The 17,225-nt window shown below is 41.8% G+C and overlaps 1 protein-coding gene across 4 annotated transcripts in view; it reads right to left on the reverse strand.

Annotated features, from left to right (window-relative positions):
* Nucleotides 1-7,030: 7,030 nt before the first annotated feature.
* WDHD1 (WD repeat and HMG-box DNA binding protein 1) overlaps nt 7,031-17,225 on the reverse strand; it is a 31,544-nt gene continuing 21,349 nt past the window's right edge. For all 4 annotated transcript variants that reach the window (XM_027457512.3, XM_013108405.5, XM_072038098.1 and 1 more), the window contains 10 exons: nt 16,845-16,959; nt 15,296-15,427; nt 14,887-15,104; nt 13,017-13,147; nt 11,537-11,593; nt 10,634-10,677; nt 10,321-10,476; nt 9,838-10,019; nt 8,506-8,641; nt 7,031-7,944 (listed from right to left, as the gene is read on the reverse strand). In XM_027457512.3, the coding sequence (XP_027313313.3) occupies nt 7,744-7,944; nt 8,506-8,641; nt 9,838-10,019; nt 10,321-10,476; nt 10,634-10,677; nt 11,537-11,593; nt 13,017-13,147; nt 14,887-15,104; nt 15,296-15,427; nt 16,845-16,959 (1,372 nt within the window). In that variant the 3' untranslated portion in view covers nt 7,031-7,743. The remainder of the gene's footprint in view (nt 7,945-8,505; nt 8,642-9,837; nt 10,020-10,320; nt 10,477-10,633; nt 10,678-11,536; nt 11,594-13,016; nt 13,148-14,886; nt 15,105-15,295; nt 15,428-16,844; nt 16,960-17,225) is intronic.

Below are 17,225 nucleotides of genomic sequence, written 5' to 3' on the forward strand. Positions count from 1 at the left end.
AGTTCAGGGGTAAGCGCTGCTTTCCTCATCGCTTTTGAAATAAATGCTTGAGATCCTCAGGATCGCATCACCCGGGCAGAAAGCCCTGTTCCCACGTGCAGGTCCATCCGGAAGGCAGCGGGGAAAAATCCTCCCTGTCGTGCATAGGAAAAAAAAAAAACCACAACCCCAGCGGCAATAAGGCACTCCACGCTTATCTTTTGGCTTCCGACCACAGGTTTTACCGGAAGAAAGAATGACTCAGGTGAAATCACTGGGAAGGTGCTGGCCTGCGGGAGCTGCGGGCAGTGGGGCCGGAAGCCCCCATCCCCATTCCCTTTTCCTCCCCAAACAACCCCGGGGCTGCAGCTGGGCACCTCTGACCGCCCCGCACCCCTTCATTGGTATCTGAATTCTCCACGTGAGCTGTGTTGGCTCCCCTGCCAGAAACGTGCCAGAAGCAGTCAGCAAATTTGGTGACTGCACGAATTTGACCTGCACAGTGCAAAGGGTGGATTTCTTAGGAACTACGAGCTGCCGAGACGTAATGGGACGTATGGAAAAAGGGTTAGCAAAGGGTATCGAGGGAGTGGCACTCCCTGGGCTGTGCTTCACTGATTCATTTAGAAAAACCGGCAGATAAGGTATCTACAGTCGGCCGAACTCTATAATGGTCTAAATTTAGCAAGTCGGCAGTAATTTCTCCCCTGCGTGCAGGAAGAGAGGGGCAGTTACTCCTTTATTGCTGCTGTGAGCACCCTGTGGACCTGCAGACAACCAGTTTTAGGGGTGGGTGAGAGCAGAGGTCACACACAGGAGCCGAGGGCAGCAGGTTTGCTAACAGCATTTGCAAGCACCGAGTTTTCTGTTCTAGGTCATTTAGATACGGGTCGGGATGTGTTACAGCTCCATTTCCAGCCGGACAGCAGCAGCACCAATGCTTGTTATTTTTAAGTATCTCGTGCTAAGTTTTTTTTTTAACAGTCCCCTATAAATTACACCCCATGCTTTCATGCAGCCTTCCCAAATAAATTTTTCTTTGCTGTATCTGAATACATCCAGCATGAGCAAAGCACAGGCTGAGATAAATCACACACCAAAGACGCCTGCTTTTCCTCCCTTGCCCATAAAGTGGGAGTGTTTGGGACCAGGCTCAGAGATTAAGAACTGACAAATTCCACCCTCTCAAACCATCCGCAGTGGTTTGTGTTGACCCAGCGTATCATTAGCAGCTCAGGCAGGAGAAGAGCGATGCAAATCGATACTGCTAATAACAGCAAGCCTGAGCGTGATCCTCAAACAACGGGATCTACACGCATCCACACAGCGCCACGGCCTGCTGACATCCGTCCTGGGCCCTGTAAGCACAGGTTTATCGGCTGCTGGAATCACAAGTGCGTCAGTTTAAGCAGTGAATCACAAGCAATTTAATTCGGTTTACCCAGAATAACAAGCAAAATTGATTACAGGCTCCTAAAATCCTAACCTCTCTTCCAGAGGGATTGGTTCCTCTGTGGGGACAGCAGCTCCCTGAGGTCTGAGAGGATTTCCCCAGGGGGACTTTCTCTGTTTTAACTGATCTGGTCAGGTCTCAAGTTTTAGAGCTGAAAATGGAGCAAAAAAGCAGTTTTGCCCCATCCCAGCTTTTCTTGAACACTTTTGGGCACAGAGCATCCCGCACCCAGAGGCTCCTCCATCCTTAGCTCCCCAAAACCCACAGAGGAGACGGGCTGCGGCCACAGAAGGCAGGTTCAAGTCAAAACAGAATTAACCTGTAATTAACAGCTCCAGAATGTGCCCCATTTCTTGCTCCAACGACCCGGTCAGGAGCTGAGCGACACCCTGAGGGTCTCTGGGTCCCTCCAGCCCACTTCTGACCCAAGGACGGGTTTCGATTCCTGAGCAAAGTGGGACAGCAGCCGTGGCCCCGCACCTCTCTGCTCAATTGCTTCTCGACATTATATCCCCGAGATCAATAACGTGATTTGCAGCCCGGGCTGTTCCCTGGCAACACACGGCTCGAAACTATTCACCCAAATTTCCTGGCCATTCACATCCCATCGAGTCCAGCATCAAGGGGCTCTTTCGGGTAGATATTAGCATCTGGCCTGCCTGTAAATAAATAAATTAACGTGGTATTTCTACGGCAGCGCTCAGGGAGGGCTCCGGCCTTTCTCTAGGCCTCTCTCTGAGCTACTCCACCACAGGCACTGTAACACCCACCAGAGGGAAGCTGAGGTGAATTTCGAAGATAGAAAGTGCCTAAGAGGGAAAGTTCCTCCAAGTCCTGTGCCCAGCTCCACCCAGGGATCCATGATAGTTGAGTTTTCTTGGCTTTCCCACCCAAAACCAGGGCCGGAGCACTATGTCCATGAAGTGACTTAGGTCAGGCTTGTGAAGGAAATTGTGGTACGAGTCTGAGTGCATTGCTCACGGCTGCCACAGCAAAGGGGGAAGAAGTCGTAGTCAACAGGTACTGGGTTTCTAATGAGGGATCTACTAATGGTTTCTACTGGTTTCTAATGGGTTTCTGAGCCAGTGACAGACGAGCCAGGTTTGCTGTTGGTGGGTGAAATCCTTGGTGAGGGGTGAAGCAGGAGCCCTGGGGTTTCTGGCTCCCAACACCAGCAGGACAAACCCAAGGACACATCAGGTCACCAGCAGGGACTGAGGACATGGGAGCTCCACACATCTCAGGGAGCAAAGAGGAGTGTTTTTTGTCCCTGTTGGAGATGAGTACCTCAGGTAGAATCGCACTGCCCCAAAACATTTGCAAGCACACTCCAGCATCAAGTGCTAGAGAGAAACTTGTCCTAAACTGCGCTGCAAGTGGGCCTTGTAATCCAAACCACCACATAAAACAGAAAAAACACAGGAAAACAAAAAGGTAAAACTCCTCGTACAAAAGCCAGCGATGTGTTTTAGAGCACTGACTTGAAATCAGCTGCTGCTTTGTGCCTTGTCCCATGCGCAGCCAGCACCCTCGGCAGTGGCTGCGATTTAAACAAAGTAAAAGGAAGAAGTATATTTTAAGAGATATATTTGCTGAAAACTCTCCAAATCTGAAACAACACAAATTCGTGATTTAGCGGAGACGAGAATAGCAAGGATGATCTTTATTTTTATCTTTTCGGTCAGGATTTTGGCATTACATGCCATGAAAAAAAATAAAGAAATAAAAAATAGAGTACACACACCTCTATTTCTGCTCCTTGCTGGAGCCCAGCTGCAGCACCGAGGTGAGTGGCTCTGTAAGGCCATCCCCCTCCAGGCTGAGCTCCTGCTGGCACACAGGGGCCGATTTTGTCGGGTTTTTATCGTGCAGCAGTCAAGGCGGCGTGGCTGGGTGGTGGTGTGCAGTTGTTTTCCTTTGTAGCAGAATTATATTACGGAGCAAGTGCTTGCAAAGCCAAAGAAAATATTCTCTAGGAGGTGAGCACACATTTTATTTATGTCTAGTACAAATGTTCTTTCTCTGAATAAATGTCTAGCTTCCTGCGAGTCCGGCACTCCCTCTGAAGTCAAACAGGATCGCAGTACTCCAGCACGCCAAGTAGTCCATTTACAGATATTTTTCTCAGATAAAGGGCTTGACATGCTCTCACAGCTACAGAACAAGGGAGGTGGACGCTTGCTGCTTTGAATTATATCCCCCCAAAAGGCTAACAGACTCTACATGTTGTTTTGGGTCTTTTTTGCTGTTTTTTAGTAGTCACATCTTTCCAGCCAGGAGCAGCCCTGGGTTAGACATGGAGTGAGGGCAGCTTGTTGCAGGAATTGGCTCTGCTGAAACACAACTGTGACCCTACAAGGCCCCAAACACAAGATGTGATATCAGGTTTTGGTGTGGGATGAGCAGAGAGCTGGGCAATATTCACCAATGTTCTCTTCCGCAGCCTCCATCACCTGCTATCCACTTTCATCTGCTATTTTTGGATGATTTTGTTTTCCTCCAGAAAAAGTGCATGGGAAAAGGCTTTCATTTAAGGTCACATTATTCAGTGAAATGGAAGAATGCAGCAGACGCAGAAGCAGGGAGTGAGGAAGAGAAGATGTTTTGCGCTCCTGGGGTTTGGAAAGGAGCTGCAGTAGCTGGGCAGGGGAGCCGGGCTGAGATGCAGCTGCGCTTCCCATCACACCACGGCCTCGGGGGGGTCAGCAGATGGGGACCCACTGGGAAAGGACCCGCAGCAAAGGTTGGGTGTTTCTGTGGTCCAACCCTGCCTCGGAGCCAGGCGCACAAATGTCTGGCTTTCCGAGCAAAAGGAGGAAGAAACAGCAGCAGGCAGGTGCATTGCCACAATTCCCAGGCTCTTTTTTTTTTTCTAAATAACCTCATTTTTAATTGGAAAGAACAAATTCAGGACCAACGGGCATTTCTGAAGATTCCAGCGCAATTGCATTAAACATCTCCGGGGAGCATCTTTACAGAAAAGCAGCTAGTTGAGATTTAACAGCTTTCATTAAAATCCATTCCACGTTTTCTGGGGGGTTCCGGCTCCTGCTCAGGTGGAAGCAGAAGGATGATGAAGTCTGATGAAGTCCTAGTGCCTCGGTGCTGTGAGGATGAGCCTGCCCTGCTCCATTTGGCACGGTGCAGCCGCGTGGAAGTCTCCAGGTGATGGGGGTCTATCTATTTGCAGCCCTGCCCGCAGCTGGGTAATGGAGCAGACCACATCTGCGAGGGAAGAGAGGCAACAGCAGCCGCGCTAGGGCATGGAGACAGATGGGGGCTGCTGTTGGCTGTTAATTTTATTGCTGTGGACAGCAGCAACTGCTTAGTAATTAAACGTCACTGCTACAAAGGCTGCTCAACTTGGCGTCTCTCCACCATTTTGCTGTTTTGAAGGGTGGAAAAAGGGATGGTAAGAAGGGCAGCTGTCTTCATCCCAAAGAAAAAAAAAATCTTTTTTTTTTTTAATTCTTTCAAGCAAGTGCCAATAGCCCCCGGCTGTCTTTCATAGCATCAGGAATCCAGCAGTCAGAGGACAGGGCTCCCAAGCCCTGTTCTCTGACACAGCTCAGACCTGCAGCAGTGTGGGGCTCCACGGGGCTGCTCTGAGCAGAGAACAGCTCTAAGGGACGAGGACGGGGGTCCCTTCTTCCCTGCTAGGCTGAGCCACCGCCTCCAGGCATCCAGCCCCCAGAGGGGAGATTCCAGCTCAGATGTGGGAAGCAGTTTTGCTGACTCTAAGCAGATGTACGGACAGCAGCGAGACCCAGACTATGACCCCCAGGCCATGGACATTAGGTCTGATGAAACCCACAAACATTATACAGCAAAAAATCAGCCAGGAGAAAAGCAAACAGGAGCTGGGGACTTGCAACTGGAGCCTGACGTCCTCTCAGTTATTTCCATGAACTTATCCACTAAATCCAGGAGTCTCCCTGAAAAGAGAACTTTGGTGTGTTTGTTCAGAAGAAAGACATGATTGCAAACACCCAGCTCTCTGAAACCAGCCAGAAAACTCTCGTGGGAGTTGACTTTGGATGTTTCCTCCCACTTAAAGGAGCCTAAAAGGACTTGAGATGCTTTGTGGGTCCAGTTGTGTCTACCTGCTCCTGTTGTAGAGCGGGAGCTGTATGGGATTTGTGTATGTAGCTTGAATGGGGGGAGTGGTGGACAGACACGGTCCCAATATCTGGATCTACAGAATGGCTTTGTTCCGTCTCACTGGCAGCATCAGCACCTCCCTTCCATCCCCAAAACAATGCTGCTGCATCAGAAGGCAGTCAGCACCCTGCTTCAGGATAAATGAGGTCAAAATATTTCACTTACAGGATGCATGCCCAGAAAAGCCCAAAGTTATCAGTCTAAATATTCTGCTTTCAAAAAAGGGACATTAAGAAATGATTGATTTTTTTTTCCATCCTAATTTGGCACAACCCAGAGTATATTTATTAGCCAGTTCCATCTCTTTTCTTACCTGCCTGATTTTTTCAGTTTACCTCTTGATCCTGCAGTACAACTGACTTCAAATGTCCTGAGGGCAAGGTATAAACACCTTGCTCAGCTACTTTATGTAGCCTTTTTATGGGAGGTGAGGAGTTACTCAGCTTATTCACTCCAGAAGGGGACTTAACTTCTTCTTGTATTTCAGGCTGTTTAAAAGGACACCTGGCAGGTAACTCAGCTCCAACACTAAAAGAAGAATCCATTCACACCCACCCCATCTCCCGGGACCATAACGATGATGCCTGAAGTCGTCATCACACTGACCTAGTCCAGCAGAAAGAAAATATTACACAGCTCACCAAGCCCACGGTGATTTTCTATCAGTATGTTTTCCTTACCAATGCAATCCCTTTTTTCTTCAATAAAACCAAATGCAGAAATACGCTTTGCTGCCTAAAAACTTAATTCAAGACAGTCACTGATACTATCATTTCTTTCCAGCAATGGTAGACAACTTATAATGTGCTACAACTCTCCTGAATTTTCTGCAGTGTCAGTACGGTTCCCTTCTGTACACTTAACTATTAACAATTAACTAACTATTACTTGCAGTCTACTCTCAGCAATTATAAGAACAGTGGATGAAAAATAAATTAAATTAACAGTCTTTAGATTTTTTTCTCTGTATGTATTTATCACCCTGGTTGACATCATGACCCCTATTTTCTACATACAGTGAAAAGAGGAGCTTTTTTTTTTTTTCCAAAATGTCATATAACAATTGCTAAAAAGAGTATAGCAGAACACCTCTGATGTTTACAAAAATCTCACCAGATCTTCAATCTATAGATTTCCATGTTAAAAATGTGTTCTAAATGGATAGTTACGTCCCTTTTCAGTAATAAAATGAGAAATGAAGAATGAAAAAAGGATGAAAGGGCGTACAAAACCAGAAAAAAATGGAGCTCTTCAGTCTAAGTTGTTGTGCTGAGGAGTTATTTTACCTTATCACAAAAAAAAGAAGTTTGGAAATTTGAATTTGATTCAAATATATTTATTAGACATTCTGTCTCCTCTTCAGAGAAGGGCAAATATGACTGCCTTATGATTTGTGAGAAGTCTGTTTACTTTAATTACAAAAGTTGCAAAGGAAAGAAACATTCACATTTTATTTTAAAAACAAACGTTACATAAAATAATGCGCACATTTTCAAGTTCTGAGACCTTTCTGGGCTGTCCTGAAGCTCAGATTGGGAAAGCAGGCTTGCACAGTCCGGAATGGTTTGTTTTTGCACACCTGACACTCCTAATTCAGCTTCGTTCCTATCTGTCCTGGTTTTCTGTCCCAGCCCCTGTCAGGCCGCTCAATGACAGTGCCACAGATGTTGAAGCTGCAGCTGACCAGCAGAAAGATGTTAAGCTGTCATCTCACCCTCACTGTCATTTCTCGGAGTGTCTTTCTCTTACAGGAGTTTGCAGCAGACAGGTACAGAAGCCACCACTCTGCTTCTCCATAACCAAAGGACAGCTTTTGTACATGGCACGTGACCCAAAAATGACTAATCTGGATTTAGCATCAAATATTAGGAGCGTCAAGACATGTGGCTATGCAAAACTGCCGAACTGTGCTTCAAGGTAACAGGCCCACTAGGATTAGTTCCGCTGTCCGTCTTTACACTAGCAACTTGCAAAGACCTGGAGAGTAGATCCAACGTTTCCCTAAATAATTGATAATAAAATACTTTGTAAAAACATGTGGAGCGAGGCACTCTCTTTTTGCTAGTGCTCTTTGAGCACAGCGGCAAATTTCTGAAAACAGCAGATGGCTCTGCATTGAGCATGCAGATGCTGAGCAGGCACCACATTATTTAGCTTTGCTTGAATGCAAAAGCTGATAATCTGGCATTTGTAGATTGACCTGAAGTTTTTGGTTTTTTTGATAAATTCGAGTCCTCTGCTTTTTGCTCCTGGTTCTTTTTCTCCTCGTCTTCAGTAGCCGTGGGACGCTTTCGTTTTTTGTCTTCTGTTAAATCATTAGCTGCTCTTCCTTTTGCTTTCTCAGTCCACGCCTTTGAAGAAAGTACATCATTAAATAGAAAACTACATAGCAAGCCACACAATTCACTGATTTGTTTAACACATTTTCTTTCTTTGATTATAAGGAAGTGCTGGAATAATTCTTGTTAATAACAAATAGAGATTGCCAATCAAGTTGAGAACAATTTCCTCACTTTACTTTTTCTGCAACAGCATTTCTCTTAAAAACTGTAATTCCTTTGAACCCGTATGTAAAATTGAAGATCTTAAACATCTTTCTGGACAAATAAGAAAGCCAAAAGGCTTTAGAACCAAGCCCCAACTTTGTTATTTTTTCATTGATTACATTTCTCACATGCTCCACTTTGGTAAAAGCAGAAAGCTGCTTTTCTTATTATTCAGATGTCAATATGCTTTATATTTTCACACATATATGTTTTAGATCATGTTCCAATTCAAAGTCCCTGAAGATGAAGAACAGAGGAATTTAAAGAAAAAAAGCCCTACTTGGAAATAACCAAGGAATTTGGTGGTGGTGGTGAAATAAAATAAATAAATTAAAAAGAAAAAACAATTAGAGAATGCTTTCTTACCATTCTTTCTTCTGATGACAGAACTCTAAATCGACTCATGCCTTCTTTTATAACTTCTGCTTCATTCAGGCCAGGATTATCTGTTAAAATGCTTGCTCTGTTCTCTTCTAGCCACATCTGGAATCCTGTCTTTGGTCTGAAACAAGCACAGAAAAAAATGTCAGTTTATGAAGTTTAGAGGAAAACCATATGCCCCAAAATCACATTTCTAAACAACACCTGAGTGGGTTTTTTGCTCTTGAAAGAAAAGACATATACAGTCAGCAGTTTGCTTTCCCCTACTGCAGTATTCTTGCAGAATAGACTGACAAGGCAAGACTAAGTCAAGCACTTTTATTAAATCCATGATATATATGGAGATTAACATTTCAGTTTTAGAATGACAAAGCATAATGATTCTCTTCCTTCCTGACAAGGTCTCATCAACCTAAAAATAGAGCACACATTAGCACGTTTCAGCTAATCCTTTTCACAATTCTCCTTACCACTTGTTTTAGAAACTTATCTGTTAAGGTTAATGAAAAGAATACTAGCCCAAATGAATAATAATTCCCTTCATCTTCCTCAGTTAAATTAAGTCTAAATGGGAAGTCATTATAATAATGCAAGTTTCATGAGGACTGGGATCATGGAAAATGTCTGCTTCAGAGGAGTAAGATATATTACATTCTTAGCAAGGAAAATATATACTGCTTAAGTGCTACGAGTCTTCTGCTTTTCTTCCTTTAGAAGTAAATAAATAAAAACAAAAACAAAAGAAACAAAAAAACACAGCCAAACCCATAGCACCCACACCAAAATTAAGCTTTAATACTTTCTCATAAAACACTTAGCTTTTAGACCTCCTCAGAGATTTGCTAGACACGTTTAAGGATTTCCTATACTTGGAACTGGTACAGCAGCATGGTTTCATTTATCATTCAAAGGTCGTTATCAGCTGTTTAAGTATTACCGAGACAAAAATCGTTGCTTATAGCCCCAAAATTAAATTATGCATTGCTTGTTTATTATTCACCAACAATCTATGTATTTGTCTCAGGCTGACACAAAATTTCCACCTTGAATACCACTGCCATGCATACCTGGAAAGATTTAATAACAGGGAGTTTTGCCTGTGCTTCTTCACTGTGGTTGTAATATGATCAGTATCAAATTGCCACAACACAAATATCAGTTTGCTAAAAATCCTGAAGTAAATTCACAAATGTGACAACTTGTGAGCTTACACTTTAATCTTGATCTTAAGCTACTTCTGCCATTCAAAAAATAGTTTTTGGACTTGCTATTCTATCAAAATTGGAACATGGTATTGAGTGGCAAGCGTTCACTTGCCTTTTGTTTTCAGTGTTATCCTGTGCAGTGACTTTGACTTCAGGGGACTCTCTTCCTGCTTTTTCTTGTCTTTCTTCCACTGCTTTTTCTTGTCTTTCTTCCACCGTTTTTTCTTGTCTTTCTTCCACCGTTTTTTCACTAGAGTTCGGTGTACGAGTCTGGAAGAAGGATGCTGCTGAAGCCTACAGAAATTGAGTTAAAAAAAAAAAAAAAAAGGTAAGCCTAATTCAGCAGAATATATGTTTAGTTATTCCTATTTAAAATAAATACAAAACAAACAAACAAACAGCACAGAATGCAATTTCTACAAGTGAAGCAATTTTTTTTCTTGCTGTTTTGTGTTTGTGTAAGTTTCTGCAGTATGCTTAAAAGAATCCTGCCATCTAAGACGCTTTACTCAATCAGCAGGGTTTCATACTTGATAAAAGCTGGTAAAATTCAATTTACTGTTCTGAAACAACATGAAAAGACTAGAAACATTACCTGCTTGGATTTTGGTTTGGGAATCAGAGGCTTTATAACTGGAGGGCTCTGTTTGTTTGCAGTTCGACTGCTAGATGAAGTTTTCTTTGAGTATTTGCTCATATTGTCTAGAACACTCGCTGATGGGACCAGTGGGTCCTTTTTGTTAGATGACACCTAGCAAAACAGATAAACAAACATTTTACTTATTTTCTGGCATAGTGCGCTCCTATGTCCCTCCAAGATTTCTCTTGTAGTCGCATTGTAACTTTACTTATAAAAATCTGCTGGGATTTTCAGAGCACTGCAGTCAAACCAGCTTCAAAATTTTTACCTTAAAGGGATTCACTCGTCCTTGGCTGCTTGATGCAATTACAGCTATTGAATAGAAAAGAAAAAAAAAAAATGTAAAATGTGTGTGTAGACAACCCCCCACGTCGCAGTACACACATTTTAGATGTGTGAATGAAACAACCTTAGCCTCATTTCCAAAGAAAAAGGCTAAATACTCATTTTTCATATTTCAGCCTCTGTTAGTTGAAAAATTGAAGAGGATGACTAGGTCAGAGGCATCAAATATTCCACACCAAAGAAGAGAAATTCTTGAACCACTTCAAAGTGGTTGGACAAAGAGAAAGTCACTTTGTTAACCCCAGAAGGGTTACACTGTGCATCCTCAGCTATTGTTAATCATCGTAAAAACCACGCAGGACCAACAACTACAAATCCACAGGAACACCAATTACTTCCTCCATTCCCAAATCCATTTCCATTCCTATTGTTTTTGCTGGAGGGATGGCAGGAGGGAATAAGCAAAAAGGAACAAGAGATTGTATTTTGCCTTGCCTGCTAAAGCAGACCCCCAGTTCTGCTTTTTTACACTGCTTTGTAAGTGCAACTAATGAACGTATCTGTGATTAGTAAAACAAACTGATTGATCACTGCTCTATTTTTCCCCTCTCCCAAAGAATGCCAGGCAGATAACTGATTCAGCACTTGACACAAGTAAGGTAATCAGCAGGTAATGATGTTAAAGAACATCATTATGTAAAGATGACATCAACGGGAATAAGGAACCTCTTAAAAACACAAAAACAATAGTCCTTACAAGTTACTGCTCGGCAGCATTGTTACATGCTGAATTTTAGTAGCAATGGGAGAACAGAAGATAAAAACAGGGCAGATGTTGTGAAGTATAACAAAGTTCTGATTCTAGAATAAATGGAGATTTACTCACCAGGCTTTGAAGTAGTCACCTCGGCTGAAGTGACTCCTTTGGAGAAAGGATTTGGCCCTTTGGAACAAAGAAAAAGGTACATATGTAAGTGCAATAAAATGTAATAGCATAACTTGTTAAAAAACAAAACCCTAAACACACAAGCAAGTCATAGTAAACCAATTCATATCTTACAGCACGACTTTTCATTTTCAAAACGTACACACGATTTTACAAAAACATCCGTCTTTTTTACCTGGATTTAGCTTAGAGTTGTATACTTTTCCTTATACCTAATATTTAAATTAAAAAAAAAACAAAAAACAAAAACCAATTTTTTCCTGAAAGAGAGAAGCATGTTTTTTAAATAAATGTCTAACAATAAGAAATATCAAACTATAAAATGTGTAAGTGCTGTACAATATAAGAAAGCAATAGTTCTGTTTTATAGGTAAAGCTATCTTTCCAGCTTTCTTCTTCCCCCCCCCCCCACCCCACTTTTCTATGGAGGGAAGAAGATTACATAACTTACAAACCAAGTAAGATGAGAATAATCACTAAACTTGTTTTGCTTTTCTCCTCCAAACCACCACTTAAAAGCCCAAACACGAAATTGTTCAGTATACAGAAACATACAAAAGGATGGGAAAGATGAAGAGGTGAAGGGAGACAAAGCAAAGGGAAAAAAAAAAAACAACAGCCTGCCTATGGTAATGACAGGAACATGAAAACAGTGCAGACTGCTTGACAACTCTCCTGCAAGAGGTAAAAGCCTAGCTGCTGAAGAGGGGAGTGCTCAGTGAACACCTTGTCTGTCAATTCATCTGCAAGATTTGAACTGAAACCAAATAACAGCTTTGCAACATGACCCAGTCCATTAGATGTGTTATCAGGCAACAAAAAAACTCCCCAAGGATCCCTTTAAACAGTTAAGTACAATGCACAAGCAAGCTGTGACAGAGCAGAAGACACACACTACATTTTTGTTATTCTGCAGTGACGACAGGTACGTGCTGGGCTATGGATCAGGTAGACACCACTATGCATCTCCCACAGGGAGTGCAGGGAACTGGAAGCTCGCAGGCAGGAGTTTCTGTGCCACCCTGCTGCATATTTTTTCATCCATCAAAGTCAAGACAGCTCAGAAAATACCAGATCTGTTTTAATAAGGTAGCAGAAAACCTCATCCCTGCTACACTTGGAGATTTTCAAAACTCAGTGAAAGAAACTGTATTATTTTCTACTTAAGTAAAGGGCTTCCAAGTCAAATCTCCTGTGCCTCCCCTGGAGGGCCCTTTGCCATGTGGTGTGTCTGTCTGTCTTAAGTTTTATGTCAAAAAATCAAAAACACACAGGAAACTCCACTGCTTGCTTCATGCTCTATCCTGCTGAGTTACCCAAACTAAAGATTATCAGGGAATTTCCAGAATTCCTTATCAGAAGTCTGTGAAAGACCCATCTAGATAACTTCCAGCCTATTCAAACAACGTATTTTTCTTACTCTGTTTATGCACTTCTGGCGTTTCTTCTGCTTCCTCATATTCATCAGTTTCCTCAGCATCTTCCATCTCTTCGTCCTGCTGAACATTCCTGACTGGCAGACGCCGCCGCTCTGCGGCCGAGTTGCTGTAACTAAAGGGATGGAATTCATCAGAAAGGAAGTGGTGCTTTGAACTTCGCATTCAGACAGAAAACTGGAACAAAAGGCGGCTAACTTTCTAAATTAAGAAAAAAGAACAATAATGTTTGGCATTCACTTACATTGTACCACTGATTACACTGTGCTGATTACTAAAAATAAAATAAAGTTTCATGAACCACTTCAGTTCACCCCGAAATACCACACACAGCCACTTAAAACAGTACTCGTGGAGTTTTAAGATAGACCACACGTGACTGCAAAACTGCCTGAAACTCCCACCCAGGTAGAAGTGCAAGGACCATCCTTCAAACAGCTCTGCACACAAGAGCAAACTCTCCAAGGGAAGCAGCGAGCTTTTGCCACCTTGTTCAGAGCGCACAACAATGATGTTAAGAACGCTTTGCCACAAATGTAAGTGCAAACAGCAGGCATCTTCCAGCTCCATTGAAATCTGCATACCTCCGCTATCATGAGCAATACCAGGTTACTTTTCTGCATAAACAAATATGCAGGTGATAACATGGATACACATTTCCACTCTGAAGTTTAAGCAGCAAGCTTCAATGCTTAATTTCATTATTCTCAAAATTCCCCAGTTATAGCATGTACTTCTCTTGCATTTTCCCCCTAATCTTTGCTGGTTACTAAAATGTGTGCACCTGAAATTAAAAGGTTCATTTCTCTTGACTGCAGTGTCAGTATTAGATTCATTTGGCACTAAGAAACATAGTGCCTACAGTGTATTTCAGCCCTCAGAGTGGCAGAAGTTGTAGACATGGGATTGCAACTTCCATTCATGATCCATAAGAACAGGGTAGACCATTTAAAAATTTTTTTTCTTTGTGAAATAGCACATTTAAAACCAAGGGAAAGGCTACAGATAAGTCGCTCAACTTATCACTTCCTCTTGCTTAAAAAAGTTACAAACTTCATACATAAAATTGCTACGGGAGGACGCTGCTTCTGATAAAACAGGACATTTTTTCTGCGTTATCAGACTGGTGGTTAGCTATTAGTTTCCTTACAGCTGTTCCATCCAGATGCCAAGCAAGAACACACAACTCTTCTGTACGATCTGTATTTAAAACAAAAATAAACAAACAAAGAAGAAAACACCCATCTTCTGCCTCTTCTTGCTTTACAGACAGCACACACAAAGCAGATGCAGGTAGGAGAGGAAAGGTAGAGAGCACAGATACAGAGAAAAGAATGACAGCAAACCTGTAATAGTTCAATAGTTCGGAAGAGCTGGGATTAGAGACATGGGAATAACATCAACTGGGATAAACTGAGATGGCATGCTGAAAGAGGGGAGGGTTGGAGAAAGGTAAGAGGGTTTTAAGAAGGGTGTAGAAATGGGGTAAAGAGACAGAGGCAAAGAGAAAAAAATAGGTTGGAGACAAAAAAAACAATGCAACAAAATCAGAGCAATTTGGTATCAAGTCCACTTTGCCTCTGAGGCCACTGTACACAGGCACACAGCAAGCAAGCACTGGAGACACTTTGTGTCAGTACCCTGCTGCTAATTTCTAATTAGTCCTCATGAGATATCACCAAGAGCTTACCATTTTATACACAAAATTTATGAGTAGAGCAGTACAAACCAGTACTTCATAACAAACACATTACAAATTACAGTCCAGAAGAGCAAAAGTGCATCAGTTGGAATAAAACATTAATAAATCAGTAAAAACATTCCCAGGTTTTTAATCTCAGAAACGTGTGTTACCTGGCATTCCGATGATTTCGGAAATCCTCTTCCTCCTCTTCTTCTTCCAGTGCTGTTGCCAATTCACTTGCTTTCTCCACAGCCATTTCACTAAGCCGCTGAGCTAAATTTAGTCTTCGAGAGCGAGAAGCATACTTGATCGCTAAATTCACAACGTTTTGTGTCATGAGGTCAGCAAGTTCCACACAACGAAATTCACGCTCCAGTTTACAGGAAAGCTGAAAGGAGAAAAGCCTTGAGAGTTACACACTTCAGTTACACAGCTCTCTGAAGACTCTAGGACCAGAATATTATTTTTTTGTTTTGTTTTGTTTTTTTGTGAAGAGCAATCACATCTAAATTTGCATCAAATCCTATCCACTCAAAATTAAGTCTTTGGGATTCTATTTTTTAAGGTATTTGTACTTACGGCAAACAATTTCATTAGAAGTTCTTGCTGTTCTTTCACCGACTGACTTGTAGTGTTTTCATCAACTTCGTAGTCATTTTTTGACAAGTAATCCACATAGTTGTGAAAAACAATGGAACGCCAGTATTGTTCCTGAAAACGGGAGAAAGTTGTATGCTGGAGGTCAGAGGGAGGGTGAAAAAATGAAAAGCTCTCAGCTCTATACCTAATAAATTACAAAGCATTTTATCAACTCATTCTTAAAAGTTCCTTTCATTTTATGACGGGTGAGTGGCAGACAATTCTCTTTAAACACAGTGAGGAAAAATAGACCACACCAACATACAAACCCATCCGAATAGTCATCCTCTCTTTAAATTCCATTTCTATTACAGTCTTTCAGCAGGACCTACATGTTCACCAGATTGCTACCAGTATAAGCAGTTCTAGAACAAATTGAATACTTTATCTTGTATTTTCTGCCCCAGAGTGAAATGGAAACATTCCACAATAACTCTGTAACTGCAGGAGTAACATTTGTGAGACAGGTTGTTCAGGGAAATACTAGCAAAGCTAGTGCACCAGACTAGCTCTTTGGCAAAATACCTTACTCAAAACCAATGTTTTCTCATCAGATCTATTAGGAATCACCTGTTTTTTTACAAGACCAATCTATAAAGAAGTACATATTCCCTCTGGGTAAATTAACAGTTCCTGATTTGGAAAGGACAGGGGGGAAAAAAAAGGATAAAACAACCAAACAAAATCATAGTCCTTCAAGTAAACAAAAGAAAAAAATAAACTTTGAAAATTAGCATGAATTCATAAAAAAGGATAAAGTTTTTGTTATTGAAACTTTTTCCTCCATGCTTTCATCAAGGCGAATAAATTTCAAATAGCATTAAACAGACTCTGAGGCTGAGGTTAGAATTTTATGTCCATTTCTATTTTGTACACTACAGCTGAATCCCACATTAAAAAAAATAGACTAATAAAAAAATTCAAAAACTGGTAACAGTTTTCTGTGTATTCTTCACACATACATCTTCAACCAAACTCTGCCTTGAGAAAATAAATCAAGCTTCAAGGCCTATGTTTTCAGAATGATTATAGGGAATACTTAGCACGTCCTTCAAAAAAGATCCTCCAGAAATAGAAACATGCCTAAAAAAAATTGGAAATAGGCATCTTCAAGGGGATCTCAAGTTGAGTCCCCAAATCTGGCACTTTCTCAAGCATCAGGCCACTGATAATTTTTTAAACAAACAAACAAACAAATCAGAGAGAGATAGAAACTTCATTGCTCTGAAAGAGATTGTGTGTAAATACTAACACTGTGTCAACTCTAACAACTTAATTTTGTATTATTCTAGAACCAGTTGTGAGGCAAACCCAACTGAAAGGGCTATACCCAAATAACCCCTGAACCCAAATAACCTCCTTAGCCAGGTGCCTTACTCAGAGTTTGCACAACCCTCTTCGTAGTAGAGATGATTAATAGGAATCTTATATAATCCCTACTATGGGGATGTCTAAGACTATCAGCTGTGGACTCAACATCATTCCGTACCTCCATCTGTCCCTTTTCTGTTGTAACTTGACAATAAGGAAGCGTAAAAGGTAAAATTGCTACAGCAGGACGTGGGAGTGTGGGAGGGAATCGGGCTCCTTTGCAGGGAATACACCTGTGCACAGGAAACAAAAAACACACAGAGTCCTCATCAGCTACAGAGTCACCAGTTGTTCTACATCTAAATCATGTCTCCTAAGAAGCAAGATACTTTAAGAGGATTTGTTCTTTAAAAAGTAGTAATGAAATTACTGACTTAAGTATAGCAATATATTAGATTGTATTATAAAGGGTTATTTTTACATCGCAACCAATGAAAGATTTTAAAACCAGCAGGCACACGCTGCTCTTGTTCACACCAGAAACCCCAAACATGGCACG

Source organism: Anas platyrhynchos, chromosome 5 (assembly GCF_047663525.1).
Source record: "Anas platyrhynchos isolate ZD024472 breed Pekin duck chromosome 5, IASCAAS_PekinDuck_T2T, whole genome shotgun sequence".
NCBI lineage: Eukaryota > Metazoa > Chordata > Aves > Anseriformes > Anatidae > Anas > Anas platyrhynchos.